The 20468-nt window shown below is 44.0% G+C and overlaps 1 protein-coding gene across 2 annotated transcripts in view; it reads left to right on the forward strand.

The window, feature by feature from the left end:
* Nucleotides 1-1083: 1083 nt before the first annotated feature.
* The window catches only part of macf1a (microtubule actin crosslinking factor 1a), a 263047-nt gene continuing 243662 nt past the window's right edge, over nucleotides 1084-20468 (forward strand). For both annotated transcript variants that reach the window (XM_061741356.1, XM_061741357.1), the window contains exons 1-2: nucleotides 1084-1275; nucleotides 10453-10687. In XM_061741356.1, the coding sequence (XP_061597340.1) occupies nucleotides 10465-10687 (223 nt within the window). In that variant the 5' untranslated portion in view covers nucleotides 1084-1275; nucleotides 10453-10464. The remainder of the gene's footprint in view (nucleotides 1276-10452; nucleotides 10688-20468) is intronic.

Below are 20468 nucleotides of genomic sequence, written 5' to 3' on the forward strand. Positions count from 1 at the left end.
GATTATTATGTAGTACAGTCAATTTAATTGTGTTAAGTTTACTTTATTTATCAAAATTAGGTTGACTTTAAAAAGAAAAAAAGGAAAAAAATAAGGAAAAAAGAGAAAAAAGGGAAAAAAACAAAAAAAGGAAAAAAGAGAAAAAAAGGAAAAAAGGGAAAAAAATAAAAAATTAAATTGACTTTACTTGCAAATGAATTTTGTACATACTAAAAATTAAGTATTTTATACAAAGACTAGTCTTTCTTTATCTACATAAAAATATCATGCAAAAAAGTTGCCTTAATTTTTTTAAACTAGATCAAGCAAGATATTTTTTACTGTGGTCTTCTACTTAAACAAATAAAGCATGTTTCATATAAACGTTCGTCAATCTGCCCAATAGATTAAAATTGTTAAAGGAAAACTAAATATATTGTTTGTGTTTAAATGAAAAGATTGCCTGGGATTACATAGATACTGCTTTTTAAGGAAAAAATGCACAATGTCTTGTATTTTGAACAAATGCAGATTAAGTCCAAAACTTAATTTTTAATTGTTAATATCACAGATTTAAATATGTTATATTTACATGCTCTTAGATTTATTTTTTCCAGTGTACTCCGGAGCTCTGGATATATATGAATGAATGAGTCTCTTCTGCATGTATATGCCTCCTTGCACGCCCTTATTTCCCCAAACTGAGAGAGAGAGGGAAAGAGAAAAAGAGAGGCTTGAGCGCGCGGCAAGGCTGATTTATGGTTCCGCGTTACACCAACGCAGAGCCCACGGCGTAGGGTACGCGGCGACGCGCACCTTACGGCGTAGGCTTTGCGTCGATTTAACGCGGAACCATAATTTAGGCTTCAAGGTCTGTGGATCGGCGATGACGCACGGGTCCGACCGAGATCTCCTTTTCCGCGACACTTGCCACGCTCAATAGCCATGGGTTAAAGGCTGGAGCCGTGGAAACACGCCAGCGGGACAGAAACGGAGAGAGAGAGGGAGTGTGACCCGGGGAGGGGGCCGCTGGGGGGCTGCGGGAGGCGAGGCGAGGCGGGGGGAGGACAGCCATCGCCATTCAGGACTCCAGCCTCGCCCACCGGCTGCGTGTCGGCTCGGTTCTGCTGTGTCGGAGGGAAGTAAACCCGGTCGGGGGAACGGGAGACATCCCCTCTTCCTTCCTTCCACTCATCCATCCATCCATCCGCCCGGAGGAGAGCGAGCCGCGGCGGCAGCGTGGCCGGCCTCCCCTGCGCTCTGCTCGGATCCTCGCAGCGCTGCTGCCCGGTGAAGGTAAGCGCCTCTGGAGCTCCGCGCTGCCGCGCACCGACCAAAACCAGCACCTTGCAGGGTTTTCCAGGGGTGTCACGCCGAGTGGTGTCTCGATTTGTTCACCAGGACTAAACATAGCAACATTTGTGTCACATAAACCCACGAGATAGCGTTTAAACCGGTTAAACCTCGGAAAACGTGAACGAATGGGCTTCACGGCGTGTTTTCTTTATATCAACGTGTTGCTCATCGGCCCTGCGGTTGATGGCAGTCATTTCTGGGGGTGTTTGTTACGTTATTCAGTTCACACTCTGGCAGTGCGTGGATTTGCAGCCACGGCGGTCGGGATTTGTGCGCCGGAGCCGCGGACTCTCTGCCGGGCGGAGCGGCTTTTCTGGGTCGGGAGGCGGCTGCAGAGCCCCCCACCCCCCCGGAGACCGGCACCAGCACAAAGGCGGGTTCTGTCAGCGGCTGCAAATGGATAAATGTGATTATATGGTGTTATCCACTCACGCAGGCGCTGTGTGTTTGGACAAAGAGGTCCCCTGCGTGCAGAAGCTCGGCCATTCACGCACACAAATGCCCTCCCCGCAACCAGAGAGAGAGAGACAGAGAGACACAGAGAGAGAGAGAGGAGTATACTCTATAGCTGAAACCCCAGATGCAGTTATCGGTTTCACCCGTAGAGGTGATCATCCTTATTGATCCGCGCGATCCCCCGCAGCAGTTATTTCCAGACGCGCCCTCATCATCACCTCCTCCAGCGTCCCAGTGGACCCATCACGGCAAGTTCTGTCTGTCTGTCTGTCTGTCTGTCTGTCTGTCTGTCTGGAAAAGCTCAGTGATATTATGCAAGGTGCAGCCAGAGGGAGGAAGACATGCAGCTCCAGCAGGAATCCCTCCCGCCGCTCTGTACCAGATGGTCTCATCCCTGCAGCCTTATGTTGGACTCGGCAAGATCTCACACCAACAGCCTCCTGGTCCTGGTCCAGTCAGTCCGGCAGAAACGGTTCTGTTAAGCGTATCTCTTTCCCCTGATGTGTCTGTGATGCTGAGGATGTGGAGTAGTGTTAGAACTGAGCATTCTTCTCTTAAAATAGCATCTTTTTTTTTAATTCAAGGATTTTCTGTTTATTACACGCGTATTGGGAAAGCAGGTATCAGACTTTATTCATACATTACTCTCCTAAATAATAATTTAAAAAAACAGCACATAATCACATAGATAGATTTATGATATGTATTATAACAATGATATTACATTTACTACTAAAATGCCGAGATAAATGTATGTGAACCCTTGGAATTATTGGTTCCTCTGGTTGGGTAGATCTTCCTCTGGAGGAGTTTCTAATACATCACACTGGTACTAAACAACTAATTACATTGTTACAGTCTATATTTATATATATATATACTGTACAGACCAAAAGTTTGGACACACCATCTCATTCAAACAAATGGGGAAGTGTGTCCAAATTATGTATATGTGTATATATATATATATATATATATATATATATATATATATATATATATATATATATATATATGTGTATGTATGTCAGGCCTTTGTCAGGCTGGTGTGGTGAGGACCTAGATGCAGGAGAGAGAGGGAGGCCGGAGGCAGGAGTTCTCAAAAACAAGGCAAGAGGCAAAAAAACAAAATCAAAGCACTGCTTGGCAGGATCCAAAACAGAAACAGGGATCAAAAAACCTGGAGGAAAACCGTGGGAGGAAACATGGAGGGAAGAACAGTACGGACCGACAGGGAACAAGGGAATGACAAAACCAGATATACACAGGGGATAACAAGACACGACGAGACACAGGTGCAGACAATCAGGGCAGATGGGACACAGGCGGGGCAAAACAGAAACTCAAAGACTGGGGGGAAGTGTCAAACCCTGACAATATATATATATATATATATGTATATATATGTGTATATATATATATGTATATATATATGTATATATTCCCTTTTAAATGGTGCCACTTTTGTCAGCAATGGGCATTTGTGGGAGGAGCAGCAGTGTTGATTTTGTGGGCCCATGACAAATCTGCAAAATCTTTTCTTCCAGTGTCAAACAGCTCTGACTCTTGTTCTGTGTTTGGTGGATTGGATTATTAAAGTTTGAAGAAACAGCAAATATTGGCAATTTATAAATTTAAAAAACAGGAGCCTCGGTAGCGTGTGGAGGAACCAAACAGCCATGACAACCAGCTTGGCTCCTCCCCCTAATGTTGGTCACCAGCTTGGCTCCTCCCCCTAATGCTGGTCACCAGCTTGGCTCCTCCCCCTAATGTTGGTCACCAGCTTGGCTCCTCCCCCTAATGCTGGTCACCAGCCTGGCTCCTCCCCCTAATGCTGGTCACCAGCCTGGCTCCTCCCCCTAATGCTGGTCACCAGCCTGGCTCCTCCCCCTAATGCTGGTCACCAGCTTGGCTCCTCCCCCTAATGCTGGTCACCAGCCTGGCTCCTCCCCCTAATGCTGGTCACCAGCTTGGCTCCTCCCCCTAATGCTGGTCACCAGCCTGGCTCCTCCCCCTCATGCTGGTCACCAGCTTGGCTCCTCCCCCTCATGCTGGTCACCAGCCTGGCTCCTCCCCCTAATGCTGGTCACCAGCCTGGCTCCTCCCCCTAATGCTGGTCACCAGCCTGGCTCCTCCCCCTAATGCTGGTCACCAGCCTGGCTCCTCCCCCTAATGCTGGTCACCAGCTTGGCTCCTCCCCCTCATCAAAATGTTGCAGAGTCAAAAGCAACAGTGAGATAAGTTGTTTGGCCTTGGCACATTTTTCACGGGCGCCACCCACATCCTCAGCTCTGCTGCTTGTGAAAAGCTCGTTCCTCAGAAATGTGGCGCCATTAAAAGGGAAATAAACCGGCGGTATGAGATTTATTTCCAAGAAGCATGGTTGCAACACAGAAATAATCTACAAATGTCCTTACTTGTTGTGCTAAGTTTATAAATAAACCCCAAATCATGATTCAAGCAAGGTCGTTGGACCTTTGGCTTGTTTGTCAAACTCTCTGTTGAACATGTGTCCTCTTCGGGCAGGAAGATAAGTGTGTGTGTGTTTGTGGTAGTACTTTTATAATTGGATGTTTTCAACATTTCACATAGTAAATATATCAGCTTAGAAGCTTATGATGCTGAGAAATCCTGACGCTTTTATCATCATTTAGTCCGTGTGATGATTCAGCCGCTGGGAAGTGTGTCGATGATTTTACACGGGCTGTGATGGAAAACCAGAAAACTCACGGAGGAGCAACAACCAACACATTTAAGACCACAGATTTAACCCTACACTTAAAACAGATCAGCCTGCTGCCTTTGCTTCACAGAAAAAAGGTTCAGAGGCTAAAACAGAAGCCAGGGGAGCAAACAACCTGGAGCCGTTGCTGTTGTTTTTTTTTTAAATTGGAAGAAAAGAAAATCAGAATGTTTGAACCTTTTAACAAAATCGTGATCAGCAGAGAAAACTGCAGCCGTTGCTTCTCTAGTTTTTACGTAAACTCCTCTGAAACTGTGCTGCTTCTTTTTGTGTGCTTGAAAATCCATCCATCCATCCATCCGTCCATCCATCCATCCATCCATCCATCCATCCATCCATCCATCCATCCATCCATCCATCCATCCATCCATCCATCCATCCATCCATCCATCCATCCATCCATCCATCCATCCATCCATCCATCCATCCATCCATCCATCCATCCATCCATCCATCCGTCTGTCTGAGGAGCCAAGATTCTGTCTCTTTCTCTTCCCTGCGGGTCTTTTGACTGCACATCTTCGTATCTGCAGTGAAAAACAAAGGAACAAACAGAGAAACAGACACGTCGTTCACATCATCGGTCGGTGTTTTGTGCCGGTATTGATGACGTCCTGGAGCTGGACTTATCGATCAGCACCAGCTCATATTATTCCCAGTGAAGGCTTTTGTGTCTCATCCTCGTCTTCATCACCTACAGACCCACTTTCTTTTTCTTTGTGCTTCCCTGCTTTCCCTTTTACTTTCATTATTTCTGTCTCCCTCCAGCTCTGCTGAGTAGTAGACCGTAGTATTGTTGGTGAGCTGTTCCAGCTTGTGTGTATTTATACCTTTGGTGTGTGTGTGTGTGTGTGTGTGTGTGTGTGTGCATTAATGTGAGTGTGTCTGTGGGGGGGGGGTCAGTCTCGTCAGTCGGGTGGTGTGTTAGTCATCAGAGCTGGCGGCTGTGATTTAAGGGCATGTACCTCTCTTACTCCACTTCTAAAAGGAGATCCATCAAGCATTCTTTCAATATTTCTGTCTGAGTTTAAGAGAAGTTAGATTAGATTAGAAGAAAACCGATGTGTCAAAAATGAAAAAATACCATTGAATAAATCATTTTAGGCTGCTGTGAGCAACAGTTACTGACATCTAATGGTGTAGTCGGAGATAGCAGCTATTTCAGAGGCTTGCTGTCCTTTTAGAGCCAAGGATTGACACGACTACTAACTAGTCCCAAAGTATCTAACAGAATAGCCAGCCTCCAACACCCCCCTCCACCTCAGAAAAGTAATGAATAGTAAATGTTACTGATTGAAATTGGACTGAATTTGGAGATGAAACCTGAATTTTAAATATTAAATATACAATTATCAACTTGAAATAACATTATTTACCATTATAGTAATCAGATTACGTCGTATATCAGCATCACTGAAATGGACCTGATGCTTAATCAATCACAACGATATGCAAATATTATTCATATATTTATTCAAACAACATCGTTATAAACACAAAACTGTAATTAGATACAGACACACAGGCAGATGCACCAAAACATTAAATCAGATGCAAAATACAAATAGTTTACAAAACTGTACAAAATTTCAATGCATAAATATTCAGTGCTAGAAATTCAATCACTTTTTTCTTTCAAAACCCGATGACACAGATTTACTTCCATAGTTTTAGGCCTTTTTAAAACCAGTTGGTTTGTTCTCTCTGGAAACCACCTACAGACAATTGTATGGTCATAGTTGCCTTATAAATGTTGTTTGTTTCAGGTTTTAAAACCGTTTAATTAGTTAGGAACACACCTTACGTTGACTTAAAGCATTCGTTTAGGTTTAAGCCTTCTTGCAACTAATTGGTTAGGTTTAGGCGTTAAACACTTCACAAGGGTTAGGAAGATGTCATACGTTGCTTTAAGGAGTCTTCGGTTGGGTTTAGGTTTTTAAAGTTATTGATTTGATTTAGCTATTGAAATTTAGGAAACCTATTTGTTTAGGCCATGTAAAATTATTTGCTAGGGTTAGGAAAACATAATTACTGGACTTTAAACAAACTTTTAACTCACAAAACAAGAGGACACGGGAGAAGATCAACGTGAGATTCTAGCAGGTTAGATTTGACCAAATATATCATTTCTATGTTTACAAGGACGGGTTCGTGTTGCTGTTTTTAAACTTCAGAGGGCTTTAATTGGCCGTGGAGAGGATCTGGTGGGTCACATAATCAGCCGGGTGTTCTGCCCAGGAGCCTCTCTGTCATGGTCAGATGTGGTTGATGTGTTTGTCCAGTGAGCTGAATGTCATCAGTCGCAGCGCAGGAATGCAGCTCTGCAGCGATGAGAGGCCTCTGCGGCCGTTACGGCCGTTAGTCTGCAAACGTCTGGTTTTCTTTTCCCGTCTCCCTCTCCTGCCATGACCTCAAACATGCTCCATCTGCATGTTTGTCGTGTCCCTCTGCTCAAACATGCACCGCTCACCCCGAGCTGTGGGAACGGGAGCCCTCGTAAATCCAGGCTGGGAGGTATAAATCGTGAGGTGCTGCGGGAGCCCAGACCTCCACCCGGACCCGGGTCTCGTAGGGCCTGAACCGGCCGACGGGGCGTCTGATCAGCAGTCGTGCTGCTGAATCACATCAAGCATTAACGTAAATCAGAAATTCAAACTTGAAAGTCACACAAACGAGAATAAATCCGTAAAATAATGAGAAAAACTAAAGAATAATGGAAATATTTTCACTTTTTAAGCCTTTATTTGTTCATTTATTTATCTAATCAGTCTGTGGATGTGAAATAAAACAATCAATATGTGATCAAAGTGTAGATTTTATAGTAATTTTAATCAGGGCACATCCATTTTCAAGGCCATGATAGAATTATAAATATAAGCATGATTTTATTTTAGTAATTAAATGCCAATCGTCTGTAGTTGGTGATGAAGCCTCTGTGGAGGTGCATTGCCAGATCTGCAGCTGCTGCTTCCTTTAATTTTGTTTTCATGCTCCGATGTAGTGGTCCTGGAGCTGCTTCTCAGTTGTTGTTCTCTATTATGTCATGTTTGTGCATGAAAGCGCTGATCATGAATTCATCTGACCTCTTCTGACACATCAGCAGTAAAATTAGAGGCTTTTTTGGTTGTTTTCTGCCCAAGTCTGACGTGTTTCTCCTGTCCATCAGTGTCGCCGTGGCTTGATGCAAACCCTCTCTGTTCACATCCACGGATTTCTCTCTTGATTGTAGATGTGACTTCTGTCGATGTCGTGAGGAGGGTTTCCTTCGGCTCCTGTCATCACCGTCTTTGCTCGTCTTCTAGGCCTTTTGATGTCAAACTCATCACAGTTTTCTTTCTTGTACCAAACTGTTGATTCAACCACAAATCAGTTTGTTCTTTTGCTTTCTTACTTCTAGATTTATGTCTTGATAATATCTTGATGATATCAACTCCAGACCTTTTATCTTCTTCATTTATCTTGAAGTAACAAGGGAGGGGAGCACATCTGGATAATTAACTCTCTTTGATTCAGTTGTATAAATACTACTGAACCCCTAAAAATCGAGGTACTTCTCTTAAAATGGTTTCAATTCCTTAAACTGAAATATCTACACTTCCTTTTTGTTTTATGTAAATGCCCCCGTGACGGTGTGTAAAGGCAGAAACCATAAAGATTCTGCCGCTGTGTGTTGTTTCATGTGGATTACACGCCTGAATCCGGGCATGCTGATGGATATAAGCGCTTGTAAGGATGGTTTTTATATTTCTCTGTAAATGTTTGGATGTTTAATGAAGAAGTCTGTGATGGTGAGATGGAAACGCCTCCCTGAGGGCATCGTCATGCAGGAAGTGCTCTCGCTCTGGGTCTCGCTGCTTCTTGTGGCGTTTGCTTTTCCTTCAAACGCCTCATTTTCCCCTCATGTCGCTGTAATGACACGGTGCAGCTTTCAAGCTTCCCTTCTGGCTCTATTTATAAAGCCGCTCGCTGCAGGGCCACTGACTCACTTTCAGCACGCAGCGGGGACGCGGCCTCGCGGCCTTCCACTCAACTGCACGCCAGAGAACCGCAGAGGCTTCTGGGAAAGGCTTTTAACCTCTTCCTCGCACCGTTGCTCGGGAGACGGGGGGAGTCAGGAAGTGGGGTTTTGCCAGTGGTCCTAGGAAGAGGAGGAGGAGGATCTTTGGCAGGACCAGCTCAGATGGAAATCCCAGCCGCCGCGTGGACTCACATCTGCGCGGCCCACGGTTTAGTCTGGGAGCTGCATGAGGACAGATCTGCTGCAGGGACATCTCCGCAGTCGGGCCGCGTGAACCGGAGCGCCTTGAGCGTTTAGCCGGCTGTTTCGATGAGGTTCTCAGAGGTCAGAGGGGCTGTTTTCTGTCAGCAGCCCTGACAGTGTTTATAATGGTGAAGCGAAACCCCGAACTCATCTGGACAGGATCCAACACTCGCCAGAGGACATTTCTGACAGTCTGGTCTGGTTCTGACCAAACAAGCTGGCCTCGTCTGTCTGAACCACATTGGTCCAGGAGTCTGGCGGTCTGTCCAAACACAACGTTTGAAACCCAAACCTGGCCCTAGTTTTTAGAGAGAACAAGCTTTCTCTTGACATCCCTCCCAAACGAGGTTGTTTCTGCACTTTGGCCCAGTTTTCTTCAGTAAACAAACACACAGAGCTTTTCTATGAAGTTACAGTTACCTCATTTCTGACTGTAAGGCCCGGTAAGGACCGGATGAATGACTGAAACTGGGTTTTCACCCTTTAACACGATGATGAAGAAGAGGTGAACAAGTTGAGGATTTGAGGCCATTTGGAAAGTATGATTCTAACAAAATTAGACCGAAGTGAAGAGGTCGTAAAAATGTGGTTCAGGCGCTCTTTCATTAGGAAGACTCGGGAGATCGATAAAGCCACCAGTTTCAGAAGATTTGAACTGGAAACGTCACGATGAGGTGATGATTTAGTTGTTGTCTGCGAGAATTCATGTGCAGATTTGATATTTTCAGTGCGCAAAAACAGCCAAGTTCAGCTCCAAGACCGGTGATTTAATCCCCTCATGTAACTTTATAAAGCTAACGAGCTGATTGGATGAGTCAGAATAATGAAACACACAACCTGCTTCAGACAGGATGTTTGCTCGTGTCAGCCCAGCGCTCTGTGAAGTACAGTCGCTCTGTGTGGCGGGTCGAGGTCAGAAGCAGTGATTCAGCGATGCTGTGATGGACAGGTCGCTGCCTCAGCTCCCCGGTGTCCACATGCATCTACGTGCAGTCGGCTTTTTCCTTTCTGTTGACTCGACGTCGAGAGATGAAGGAAGGGATTTCTGGACAATGTGACCCAACATCTTGTATCGCTTACCGTGCCTTTAATTTTGAACTTGGAAGAACGAGCAACAGATGAACACATCTTTAAAAGCATCATGAAAGGCAGACGTCCACAGATAATTCTGATAATTAATAATCGCCAGCTGAGCATGTCGTCAGAATAGTGAGGAAAGTCGGAACAGCTGGAGAAAAGAGGTAGGAACCAAACCCAGACAGGATTTTAGTCAGGAAGGTAAAAACTAGAACATATCGTATCGCCGGGGTTACGGGAGGGAGATCTGAATGCATCTTCAGTCCTAGAAGCAGGTCTGAGCATCTTTTTCCTTTTGCAGCCTCCTGACGTTTTCCACGCTTGTCTAGACGCCATGACTAGTTTAACCCGGTTATTCATCATCCTCCTTCCTCATCTTTGAATTATTACTGTTGTTGCATTAAAAAAGACTTTGCATCATTCATAACAATCTCACTGCACCCAAGTACTGAATAATACAGCAGCGTCTCCACTTTGTTAAAAGCTCTCTTTACTCTCTATTCCCTTCTTTTCTGACCTCCTTTCTTCCCTCATCCCCCCATCCCGTCCTTGCATCCTTCCCTTCCTTCCCTCCTCGCAGCCCTGACCAGACATGGAGTCGTCGGATGATGATACTCTGAGCGAGCGCTCCTGCGTCAGCGAGCCGTCCTTCCGCAGCGAGCGCTCGGGGGCCTCGCTGTCCCCGTGTAAGTCCGGACCCGTGGGGCCGCCGGGGGACACTCTGCCGTGGAACTTGTCCAAACACGAGAGGAGGAAGAGGAAGAGCCAGGACTCTGTGCTGGACCCGGCGGAGAGGGCGGTGGTCCGTGTCGCAGGTGAGGAAACGAATCTCTGACGTTGTCGTTGACTGGAACGTCAAAAAAAATGATGAGGGAGGCTGATCAGCTTTGGGGTCTCCAGGCCTCAAGTGAGGGGGGGGGGGGCGTGATGTGAAGACATGTTAAAAATCCAGTGTGGAAAGATGCACACATGAAGGTTTCCAGCAAACCTCAAGCTCAGCGGTGGAGCGGTTGTCACTTTATGTCAGGATCTGTGGTTTTACAGCGTTTTGTGTTTTGTGTTTTGGTTCTGATGTTCTGTATCATAGTTGACTTCTCTTATTTTGAAACTATTTCATCCCCGCTGTGTTTTTTTTTACTCTGGTTTATATGTTTAATTGCTCCATACCTGTTTTGGGTTCTGGACATTTGGACTTCTACCAGATTCCCTCCCTTGCAGAACTCTAGGTTTATTTCTGGTGGTTTTATTTGAATCTCTTTGGTTATTTATCCTTCCGTCGGTTGTATTCTGGGTCCTTGTCCAACGTCAACCATGAATGTAGAAGAGTACAAGTAAAATATGTGGTCAAGTTTGAGTGCAGGTGTAAAAGTTGACTGACAGGTGTGAGAGGACAGATTTCCACGGATGAGAGAATCTTGACCGAGGCCGTTTTGTGCATCTTATGGCAGAACAATGCAACGTTCCTGAGAGGAACACAACGGTCCAGAAGGAAAGGATTAAATTGTTGGCTGCAGACCCAGAAGTAACTCTGTAGGCAGCGTTAGGGAGTCCACAGCACTGGACGGGATGAATCAGGTCAAGAAAATGGGTGGATGGAGATATAGTTAGCTTTAGGTGATATAAGACGACGTGAGCATGCTGATTTGAACCAAATGTAATATAAAGAAAAGGGGCCCCAGCATCGAACCTTGGGGCACTCCTCTTGAGACGATTTGGGGCTGGTCTGGGTTGATTAAAAGTCAGCTGTATTTAGCTGTGACAAAAAGTATGAATGTGGTGCAGAAAATAAAACAAAACTGACGTTAAACTTCTTATGGCTTACAAAAATTACAGATTATATATGCCTCTTATACTTTATTTCATCATTAAATTGCATGGTAAAAGCTTTTTGTCTTTAAGTGAAGCGTACTCCCAATCTGTTGGTGACATTTTCTCAACATGTAATCACAGAACTTGCTTCTGGCTCATTCTGGCAAGGAAATGTCACAGACATGACCAGTAAAATGTATTAATACAAATATGTGTTTATACTTCGTGTAATGCATCAATAGTCCATCATTAAAACTGTTATCTATCTCAAACATTAAAGAGGAGAGGAAAAAAGAGGAGGAAAAAAGAGGAGAGGACTTTATTTTGACATTCATTCTCTGCATTGAGCGGCGATCAGAAAGCATCTCCCTGCCTCTTCTCGTGGACTCCTCTCCTCCTTTTCTCAGCTCGTTTTCGTAGAAGCAGATGACAGAGGAGGAATGTAGGTTACTGGGTTCTCTGGAGAAGCCCGGCCTCCTCTGCTCCAGGCAGTCGCACTGTCAACGCTAACAACGCTCTCAGTTCAGATGAATGAGGACTTCCTGTTTGATCACTGATCCTTAATAATTTTTACTCTCTCACATTATCATTGTAATCATTATTTGCCATTTGAATGCTTTAAGTAAATCTGCAGATGGTCGGCCTGGCCTCCAGCGTCTCCCCGTGTTAGGAAGTTGAATGTGGTTAATACAGCAGAAGAAGATGGAGATTGTTAGTGTATAATGGTGATGCAAGCTTCTATCACAGCTGGTTTTTGTATTGAAACATGTCGTAACCAGGCAGAGCCTCCGTAAAACCACAGACAGCGTGAAGGAGCGTTGTTTCGGTTGTCAGGGGATGTTGAAGTAAAGGATTCAGGCGATGATTAGAGACATGGAGACCACATATAGGACCATATCAGAGAGATCGTCTGCTGTCATTCACCTGCTTCTAAATGGCTGGTTAGGGAGAAGTTTCAGGTGTTTCCTTGTTTTTCTTGATTCTGTCTATAAATGTTGGGATGGGAGATTTTTGAGCTGTTTAATCAAACTTTACTTTAATCATTTTCACATCTCGCGTCTTTCCTTGGGGTCTGGCTCTGACTCCCTACGATGCTCGGTGTTTCCTTTAAAAACGTTTTTTTGTTTTAGCTCTTTTCTGCAAAGCTCTGGTGTCAGTGCAACATTTTTAGTGATTCTTTCTTGCAGTCTTTATTCGTAATTACCACAAACACGCTCATTTTCAGACTTCAAAACGTTCATTATTCTTTATCAACTTGATTTCTATTAATATCGTGCACGTTATTGCGAAAGCAACAAAGGTGAGTCGTTCTTGTCTAATTGATAAGAGATACACTTACTTTGCTTGGTATTTTTATTATTATTATTAAAACGTATTGATAATTTCTTCACACGATCCCTGATGTGGTTCGATCTATGTCTCTAATGTCTGTGGTATCAGATATCAGAGTTCTTAGACTTAATGGACCAAAGCATCTTTTTAACCTGAAATCAGAGCAATTCAATCTTTTTCCTTTTTAGTTAATAGACAGACAAATTTAATCATTTTGGTGTCTTTGACATGTACTTTTTTAAGCCCTAAAGTGCCCGGTTCCCGTAGTTCCATATCTTTTCAACCACAGGTTTACTTGAGTTTCCAAAACCCAAATTCAAAAGATTAGGTTTAAAACCTTCTTTACCGATAATAAAGCTTGTGATTATGGGTAACATCATTGATTACCCATCAAGACACGACTTAATGGGTTTATCCAAAGTCGTTCATTAATAACGACTCATCTCAGAGTTGATGCACAAACATCAACCCCGGCAGCTGGAGGTGTTTCTTTCAGTCCTGTTACGTATTACTCTGAATGGACCCAAGTGAAGTGAAGGTTTACTTTTTTTATAATTTTTATCATTGGAACTCCAGTGGAATTAACTGGATTACCGACAATTAAAGTGGACTGGAATAATTGAACTCAGTTGAACTGTACTTGGCTAAATTATGAATTTGATTATTAATAGCAAAGAAATGTGACATGAATCTGATTTATAAAATTGGAATGGATTGGTTTATGAATTGGCATGAATTGGATTATTGATTGCATCAATTGGATTATGAATTATCCAGATAAGCAGATGAAAATGGATTGATGGATGGATTATGAATTAGAATGAATGTCTATTTTTTAATGAATTTGAATGAATTGGATTTAATTGGGTGAATAATTGCATTGGTTGCCATATGAATTGGACTGAACTGGATTATGAATTTGAATGATTTTGATAACTCATCAGATTATGCATGAATGGAGTGAACTGGATTGATGGATGGATTAGGAAGTGGAATGAACTGTTGGATTGGATTTAATTGGGTGATCAGTGGCATTGGTTGGCATTTGAATTGGACTGAACTTGAATGATTTTGATTACACAACACGAACTGGGCTGATCTGGAATGTAGTTTGGGTTTAACTTGATTATTTTAAACTTGCAGTGCTTCTTGGGTACAGTCCTGGTGAACTGGTGCTCCATAAGGAGCAAGATTTGAGCTTTTACATGTTGAATGATTTGAATCTCCTCAGGGAACTTGATTCTGTCTCTGTTTAAATGTGACGTTCACTGGCGTTCCTGTTGAGAGTGTTCTTGTTGGAGTATGAGGTCAGAGACTAATGTAAGAGGACGGGGACGCTGCTGATGTACGGGACAGAATGGAGAGCCGGCAGCAGCGATGGAGGAGGAGGAGGGAAACACTAGCAGCTCTGTGCACAGATGAGTTTTGAATTCACACTGTGGAGAATAAAGAGACTGCCGTCCTCACTGGACTGTTATTCAGCCGCTCGGGGCTTCGCCAACTTTCTGCCGAGCCTGAATATCAATGATAGCTGCTGCTGTTTCTGTCTGAGTAGACTCTGTATATACAGACTGGCTGGTTCATGACGTTGGGAACGATGGTGTTCTTGAGTATCTGGCTCGATTGCTCCCAGAGACAGAAATCTGGACTTTGACTGGACCGTTGCAGCTCTGTTTGCTGCTGTTGTGATCATGGACCCGGTTTACGTCGAGGTTTAGATCTCAGAGGCCTCACACTTGTCTGGTTGTGGCTGAATGCAATGCTCTGCATCACAGTCCAACGTCCCCAATTTGGTCCCATTGGTCCCATTTGTCCAAAGGTCATCGCTGCACATCTCTTGTGGTTTGTTTGGATGCAGCTTTGCAAACCAACCTTGCCTTTTGGCACTTTTCCACTAGTATCGGCTCAGCCCGGCACGGCGCGGCGCGGCGCGGCTTTACACGGCCCCACACGTGTGTTTTCGCACTGCCAGGGGAGAAGTGGGCAGGTTGGGGTGAAGCTGCTGTGACGTACTCGATTGCGCAACCCCTTTGTTCATGTCGACGCTGATGAGAAATCAGCTGGAGCTTCGAGCGGCTGAGAAAAAAACAGCCCGTCTACATCGCTTTTTTAATTTTTTCTCGACAGGCACCAGGTTTATGAACATCTGCACCTCAGAGTTGGATCACCAAACAGACGTTTTGCGCTGTGGGGACTGCCGCGAGCCGCGAGTCCCCTCCATGGATGTATTATAAAACTGGATGGGATATCAAAAATGGCCGCCCATTCATTTCAATGCATTCTGCTCAGCCAGCACATACGCCGAAAAAATCTCTGACTTCCGGGTTTACTTCCGTGTTGTGCATGCGCAGTTGAGTCACCTCCCATGATGCTCTGGGGCCTCCCATCTTGCCCCGGGGCAATGACGCGAATATTAATATAATATGTATTAATATAATATATGAATTAATGTATATTATTACATGTATAGTATTACATATATTATTAATGTATTAATATAATATAATTACATAATATATATTAATATAATACATCCGTGGAATGCACGGACACGGCTGTGACGTCAGCCGTGACGTCACGCCCAGAAAGAGACTTTTCTTTGACTTCTCTGGCCGTTATAAAACATTTTTGACGGATATAAAGTCCCTGACTTGGCGCGCCTTCTGAGTGCGAGACCCGGGGGCTGGTCCCAGCCCCCGGGTCTCCCACTCAGAAGGCGCGCCGATTTTTTCCAGTGGCCAGCCGCGGTACTGCAACCAAAAATCCCATGCGGCCCAGAAAGCTTTTTTCCCATAGACCGCAATAGTAAAAGAGAAGCCTCTAAAACTGTTCACAGGACACCTCCAGCTGTAATCACCGGCTATTACTAATCTTTGTATTCTATATTTTTAAGTCATGGACTTTATATCTGTCAAAAATGTTTTATAACGGCCAGAAAAGTCAAAGAAAAGTCTCTTTCTGGGCGTGACGTCACGGCTGACGTCACAGCCGTGTCCGTGCATTCCACGGATGTTTATATTAATATATATTATGTAATTATATTATATTAATACATTAATAATATATGTAATACTATACATGTAATAATATACATTAATTAAGATATTATATTAATACATATTATATTAATACTCGCGTCATTGCCCCGGGGCATGATGGGAGGACCCAGAGCATCATGGGAGGTGACTCAACTGCGCATGCTCTATGGGCCGCTGTATGCGGAAGTAAACCCGGAAGTCAGAGATTTTTTCGGCTTATGCGCTGGTTGAGCAGAATGCATTGAAATGAATGGGCGGCCATTTTTGACGTTCCATCCAGTTTTATAATACATCCATGGCTGGTCCCCTCCATGGATGTATTATATAACTGGATACCGGATCGAAAATGGCCGCCCATTCATTTCAATGGAGTTTGCTCACCCAGCGCATAAGCCGAAAAAATTTCTGACTTCCTGGTTTACTTCCTGGTACACGGGCCCATAGAGCATGCGCAGTTGAGTCACCTCCCATGATGCTCTGGGGCCTCCCATCATGCCCCGGGGCAATGTGAACGAGCGCTGCGCGCTCTGGACAAGCGCTGCGCGCTCATGAGTCCTTCAGACCGGTAATGATAGATGTACACAATGAAATTAGGGATTTATAGGGCAAATCAACCGATGCTGTTCTCAAACTCATGGTTATAGACTATACATGGTTCATTTGTGTGTTTTTTTTAATTAAAGATAAAACGAGTCATTTTTATTTAAGATGAGACACCCCAGGTTAATAGGCTAAAATAGGGTAAAAATGTAAATAGCAGGTATCACCATGAAACTTCCCAAGTTTATTACTTACATTAAGACAAATATTTTTTGTATTACAAGTTTTGTCAAGTATTATGTTTAAATATGTCAAATATTATGTTTAAATGTGGTTAATTTGTGGAGTTTAATTTTTTTGAGTAAGGATAAAACAAGTCATCTTTATAAAAACAAACAAACAAAAAAACACATGGGATTCCCCACAATAACACAAGCTGTCATATGCTATTTATCTATATACCTTTGGGTAAATCTTTTTGTCTATTAATGATCGTGCAGTCCGAATGTTAGGCGTAATTAACTTTGCATTTTCTCTGATTCTTTTACAGCTTCTGGGCTCACATTAAGTGTTATTCCTGCCTGATATCTTATTTTCACAAACCATACACCGTTGGCTAAAACGGAAATGTTTAAGTACAAGAATGACAAACCATTATCATTCTTGCTATTAAACATTTCCGTCTGTGATCCCCCTGGTCAGGGCGTTTAGACCGAGTGTGACCTGAGCGTCCCACCTGAGCTCTGTGCCATAGCGCGCAGCTCCAGCTCAATGAATGACAGAGGGTCTCCTGCTCAGCTGCTGCTCAACACTGATCAGAGCAACTCCCCCTCGTTTACTCAGGTTTTATTATAAACCCAATGTCTTTTGTCATGGAAAAAAAAATTAAGAGACCACAAAAACACACCTTTGAGCCGTGTTTTCCACTTTTCTGAGTGATTATTCCGCCGAACGGCTTAGATTCAGGCATGCTCGTTCCCGAGACACACACGACCGCGCTTTGCGAGTGCACGGACAAAGCCGTGACGTCACGCCCAGAAAGAGACTTTTCTTTGACTTTTCTGGCCGTTATAAAACATTTTTGACGGATATAAAGTCCATGACTTAAAAATATAGAATACAAAGATTAGTAATTGCCGGTGATTACAGCTGGAGGTGTCCTGTGAACAGTTTTAGAGGCTTCTCTTTTACTATTGCGGTCTATGGGAAAAAAGCTTTCTGGGCCCCATGGGATTTTTTGTTGCAGTACCGCGGCTGGCCACTGGAAAAAATCGGCGTGCCTGCTGAGCGCGAGACTGGGGGCCTGGTCCCCTCCATGGATCTATAATAATAACGGTCCCCTCGCGCTGACTCCCGCTTCCTGATTCAAACGTCTGACGGCCCCGCCCCCCGACCAATCAGAGGCGCGGAGGGTGGTGACGTCCCCGCCCCTCGACCAATCGGTGGCGAGGAGGTGGTGACGTCAGAAATAGTCCCTGCTCAGCCCGCTTTCAGAACCTCACTGAAATGGTTACAGAAAAAAGTATCGACTTGGAGCGGCTTTACCCGTCTCAGCCCTAGTGCGAAAGCGCAAAACGGGTAGAACCGAGCTAAGGTGATACTAATGCAAAAGCGCCATTTGTAGTTATTTGGACATAACTGGATACAATTCCATGCCGTAAAGTTTAGGGGCACTAATTAAATTCAAAAATACTTTATTAATCACTCATCTACCGTCAGTAAAGCTCACAGAAGAAGAGGATTTGAATTTTCCTGGAGGCTGTTCTGCGTATGAGCAGCTCTAACGGCCCTTGTGAAGAATAATCTTTCCTCTTTGTTCCCACCGACGGGCTCAGACCGCCGCTCCTCCCGATCCTTCGCTTTTACAGACGTGATAAGTTAATTAAAGGCCTTTGATGAGCAGCGCCTGGCTGCTACTTACCATCTTAATTCCTGTGGTATGCCATGTTTCGTTGTTTTATCTGAGGCTCCAAACTTCAAAATGTGATAATGGTTTATTATGTGCTGGTATGTAAAGACTTTCTTTTTCACATGACTTTATACCTGCAAACGTTGCAGTTCCTTTATATCTGGCCCACAACGGACGGATTTAACATCCCACAATCCTCCCTGTTTTAACTTTTTAACTTTTTTTAACCAAACCGCCTTAAGAATTGGACCTTTTCGATTTGAAACGTAGATTTCCAAACCAGCTGGTGTTACCGTAGCGTGAGGCAGACCCGTCAGAAGCGATGAAAACGCTTCTGTAGACACCAAAACCCTCTGGATTTGAGTAAGCACTGATTCCCCCCCCCCCCCCCTCAAAGTACTCCTGAACCCCTAAATATTTAGCAGAAGTGACCTGTCTAATGTCCTGAACATGGATGACAACGGGGCTCTCAGGTCCTTTTTATAAATCCTTCTGTTTTGGACACATTTGTGCGAAACACCAGACCAGGAACCATAAATAGATGATGTTGGTAAAGGTTTACATTTCTGAGGGGGAGGTGTTTATGCTGTTCACTCGTGCATCTTCAGTTTAGATGGAAATCAGTCAGCGTCAAATGGTTTTGAAATAAACAACCTAATTTTTTTAGGATCGACAATCTGTCTCTTTGAAATGAAGTAAAATAATTTGAAAACTGCTTCTCACCTTAAAGAGATTAGCAGAAAACCAGAGTATCCGAGCATCTGAAACATCTGAAAACTACAAACACAAGTGACTTTTTCAAGGTCACACACACGTATTTACCAGACATGCAGGTTGTGGACCCGCTCTGTACCGGAGCAACCATATTTATGCTGGTACCGGACACGCGACAAAAATGGATGATCGGAGCCTCATGTTTTACATGTTTTAACATTTCAACATGTTTTAAACCCGTGTTTTCAATAAAGGATAAAAAGGGGATATTTTTAGTAATTATTTGCACATCAGAACAAAAAAAGAGAAATCTGATGAGTCAGATCAAAGCGTGTGTGTGTGTGTGTGTGTGTGTGTGTGTGTGTGTGTGTGTGTGTGTGTGTGTGTGTGTGTGTGTGTGTGTGTGTGTGTGTGTGTGTGTGTGTGTGTGTGTGTGTGTGTGTGAGGCTGTGATATTGGTTATTCATGCATGTGGACATCAGGACCCCAAACGTCTATGCCTGCATGTAACTTAGGCGCCCGCGGTCCTGCCTGATGCTCTTATTTCCACATTTCTTTCTCTGCAGGCGTCTGAAAGGAATCCTCGGCCCGGGCTATTTCCCTTGTTGCCATGGCGATGCGGTCTCCTCTGTTTCCATGGTTATAAAAGGCGAGCTAGAACAATGGCGGCAGGGGTGAAAGAGGCTGACGCTGAATAGAAAAGGAGGGGAGGGGGGCAAACAGCGAAAGCGAGGGTGTTCGAATTTTAATTTGAAGTTGAAGAAAAGAAGGAGGGAGTCTGTACATTAAAAGACGGAGTGAGAGAAAAGAGCGGATGATCGAGTCGGTCCCGAAAGTAATGAGGAGCTGGGGGAAAAATGGAGTTGGGTAAAGAGAGGGGGAGAAGAGGGCAAGGTTCAAAGAGGAGGAGAAAGAAAGACGGTGACTTAAATATGAGCGTGAGGGAGGTCATGAAACGGAGAGACAAAGGGAGGGATCAGTGGAGTGAGAAGTGAAGTCTCGACTGAAAGACTTGAAATAAGAAAAGAGTCAAACGAAAAGGAAAACGACAACAAAAGAGAGCATGGACTAAACGGCGGCACGGCGGTGAAAGACATAAAAAGGGAAGAGACAAAGATGCACCGATTCACAAAGCTGGTTAAATAAAAGAGACATCGGAGGAATTTAGATTAAATTATAATATAATATAAGAGACTGAACCAAAATATCCACGAGAAGATGAAAGAGGAGTGAGGAATGGCATTTGCAGAAAAA

This window comes from Cololabis saira, chromosome 15, assembly GCF_033807715.1.
Source record: "Cololabis saira isolate AMF1-May2022 chromosome 15, fColSai1.1, whole genome shotgun sequence".
Lineage (NCBI taxonomy): Eukaryota > Metazoa > Chordata > Actinopteri > Beloniformes > Belonidae > Cololabis > Cololabis saira.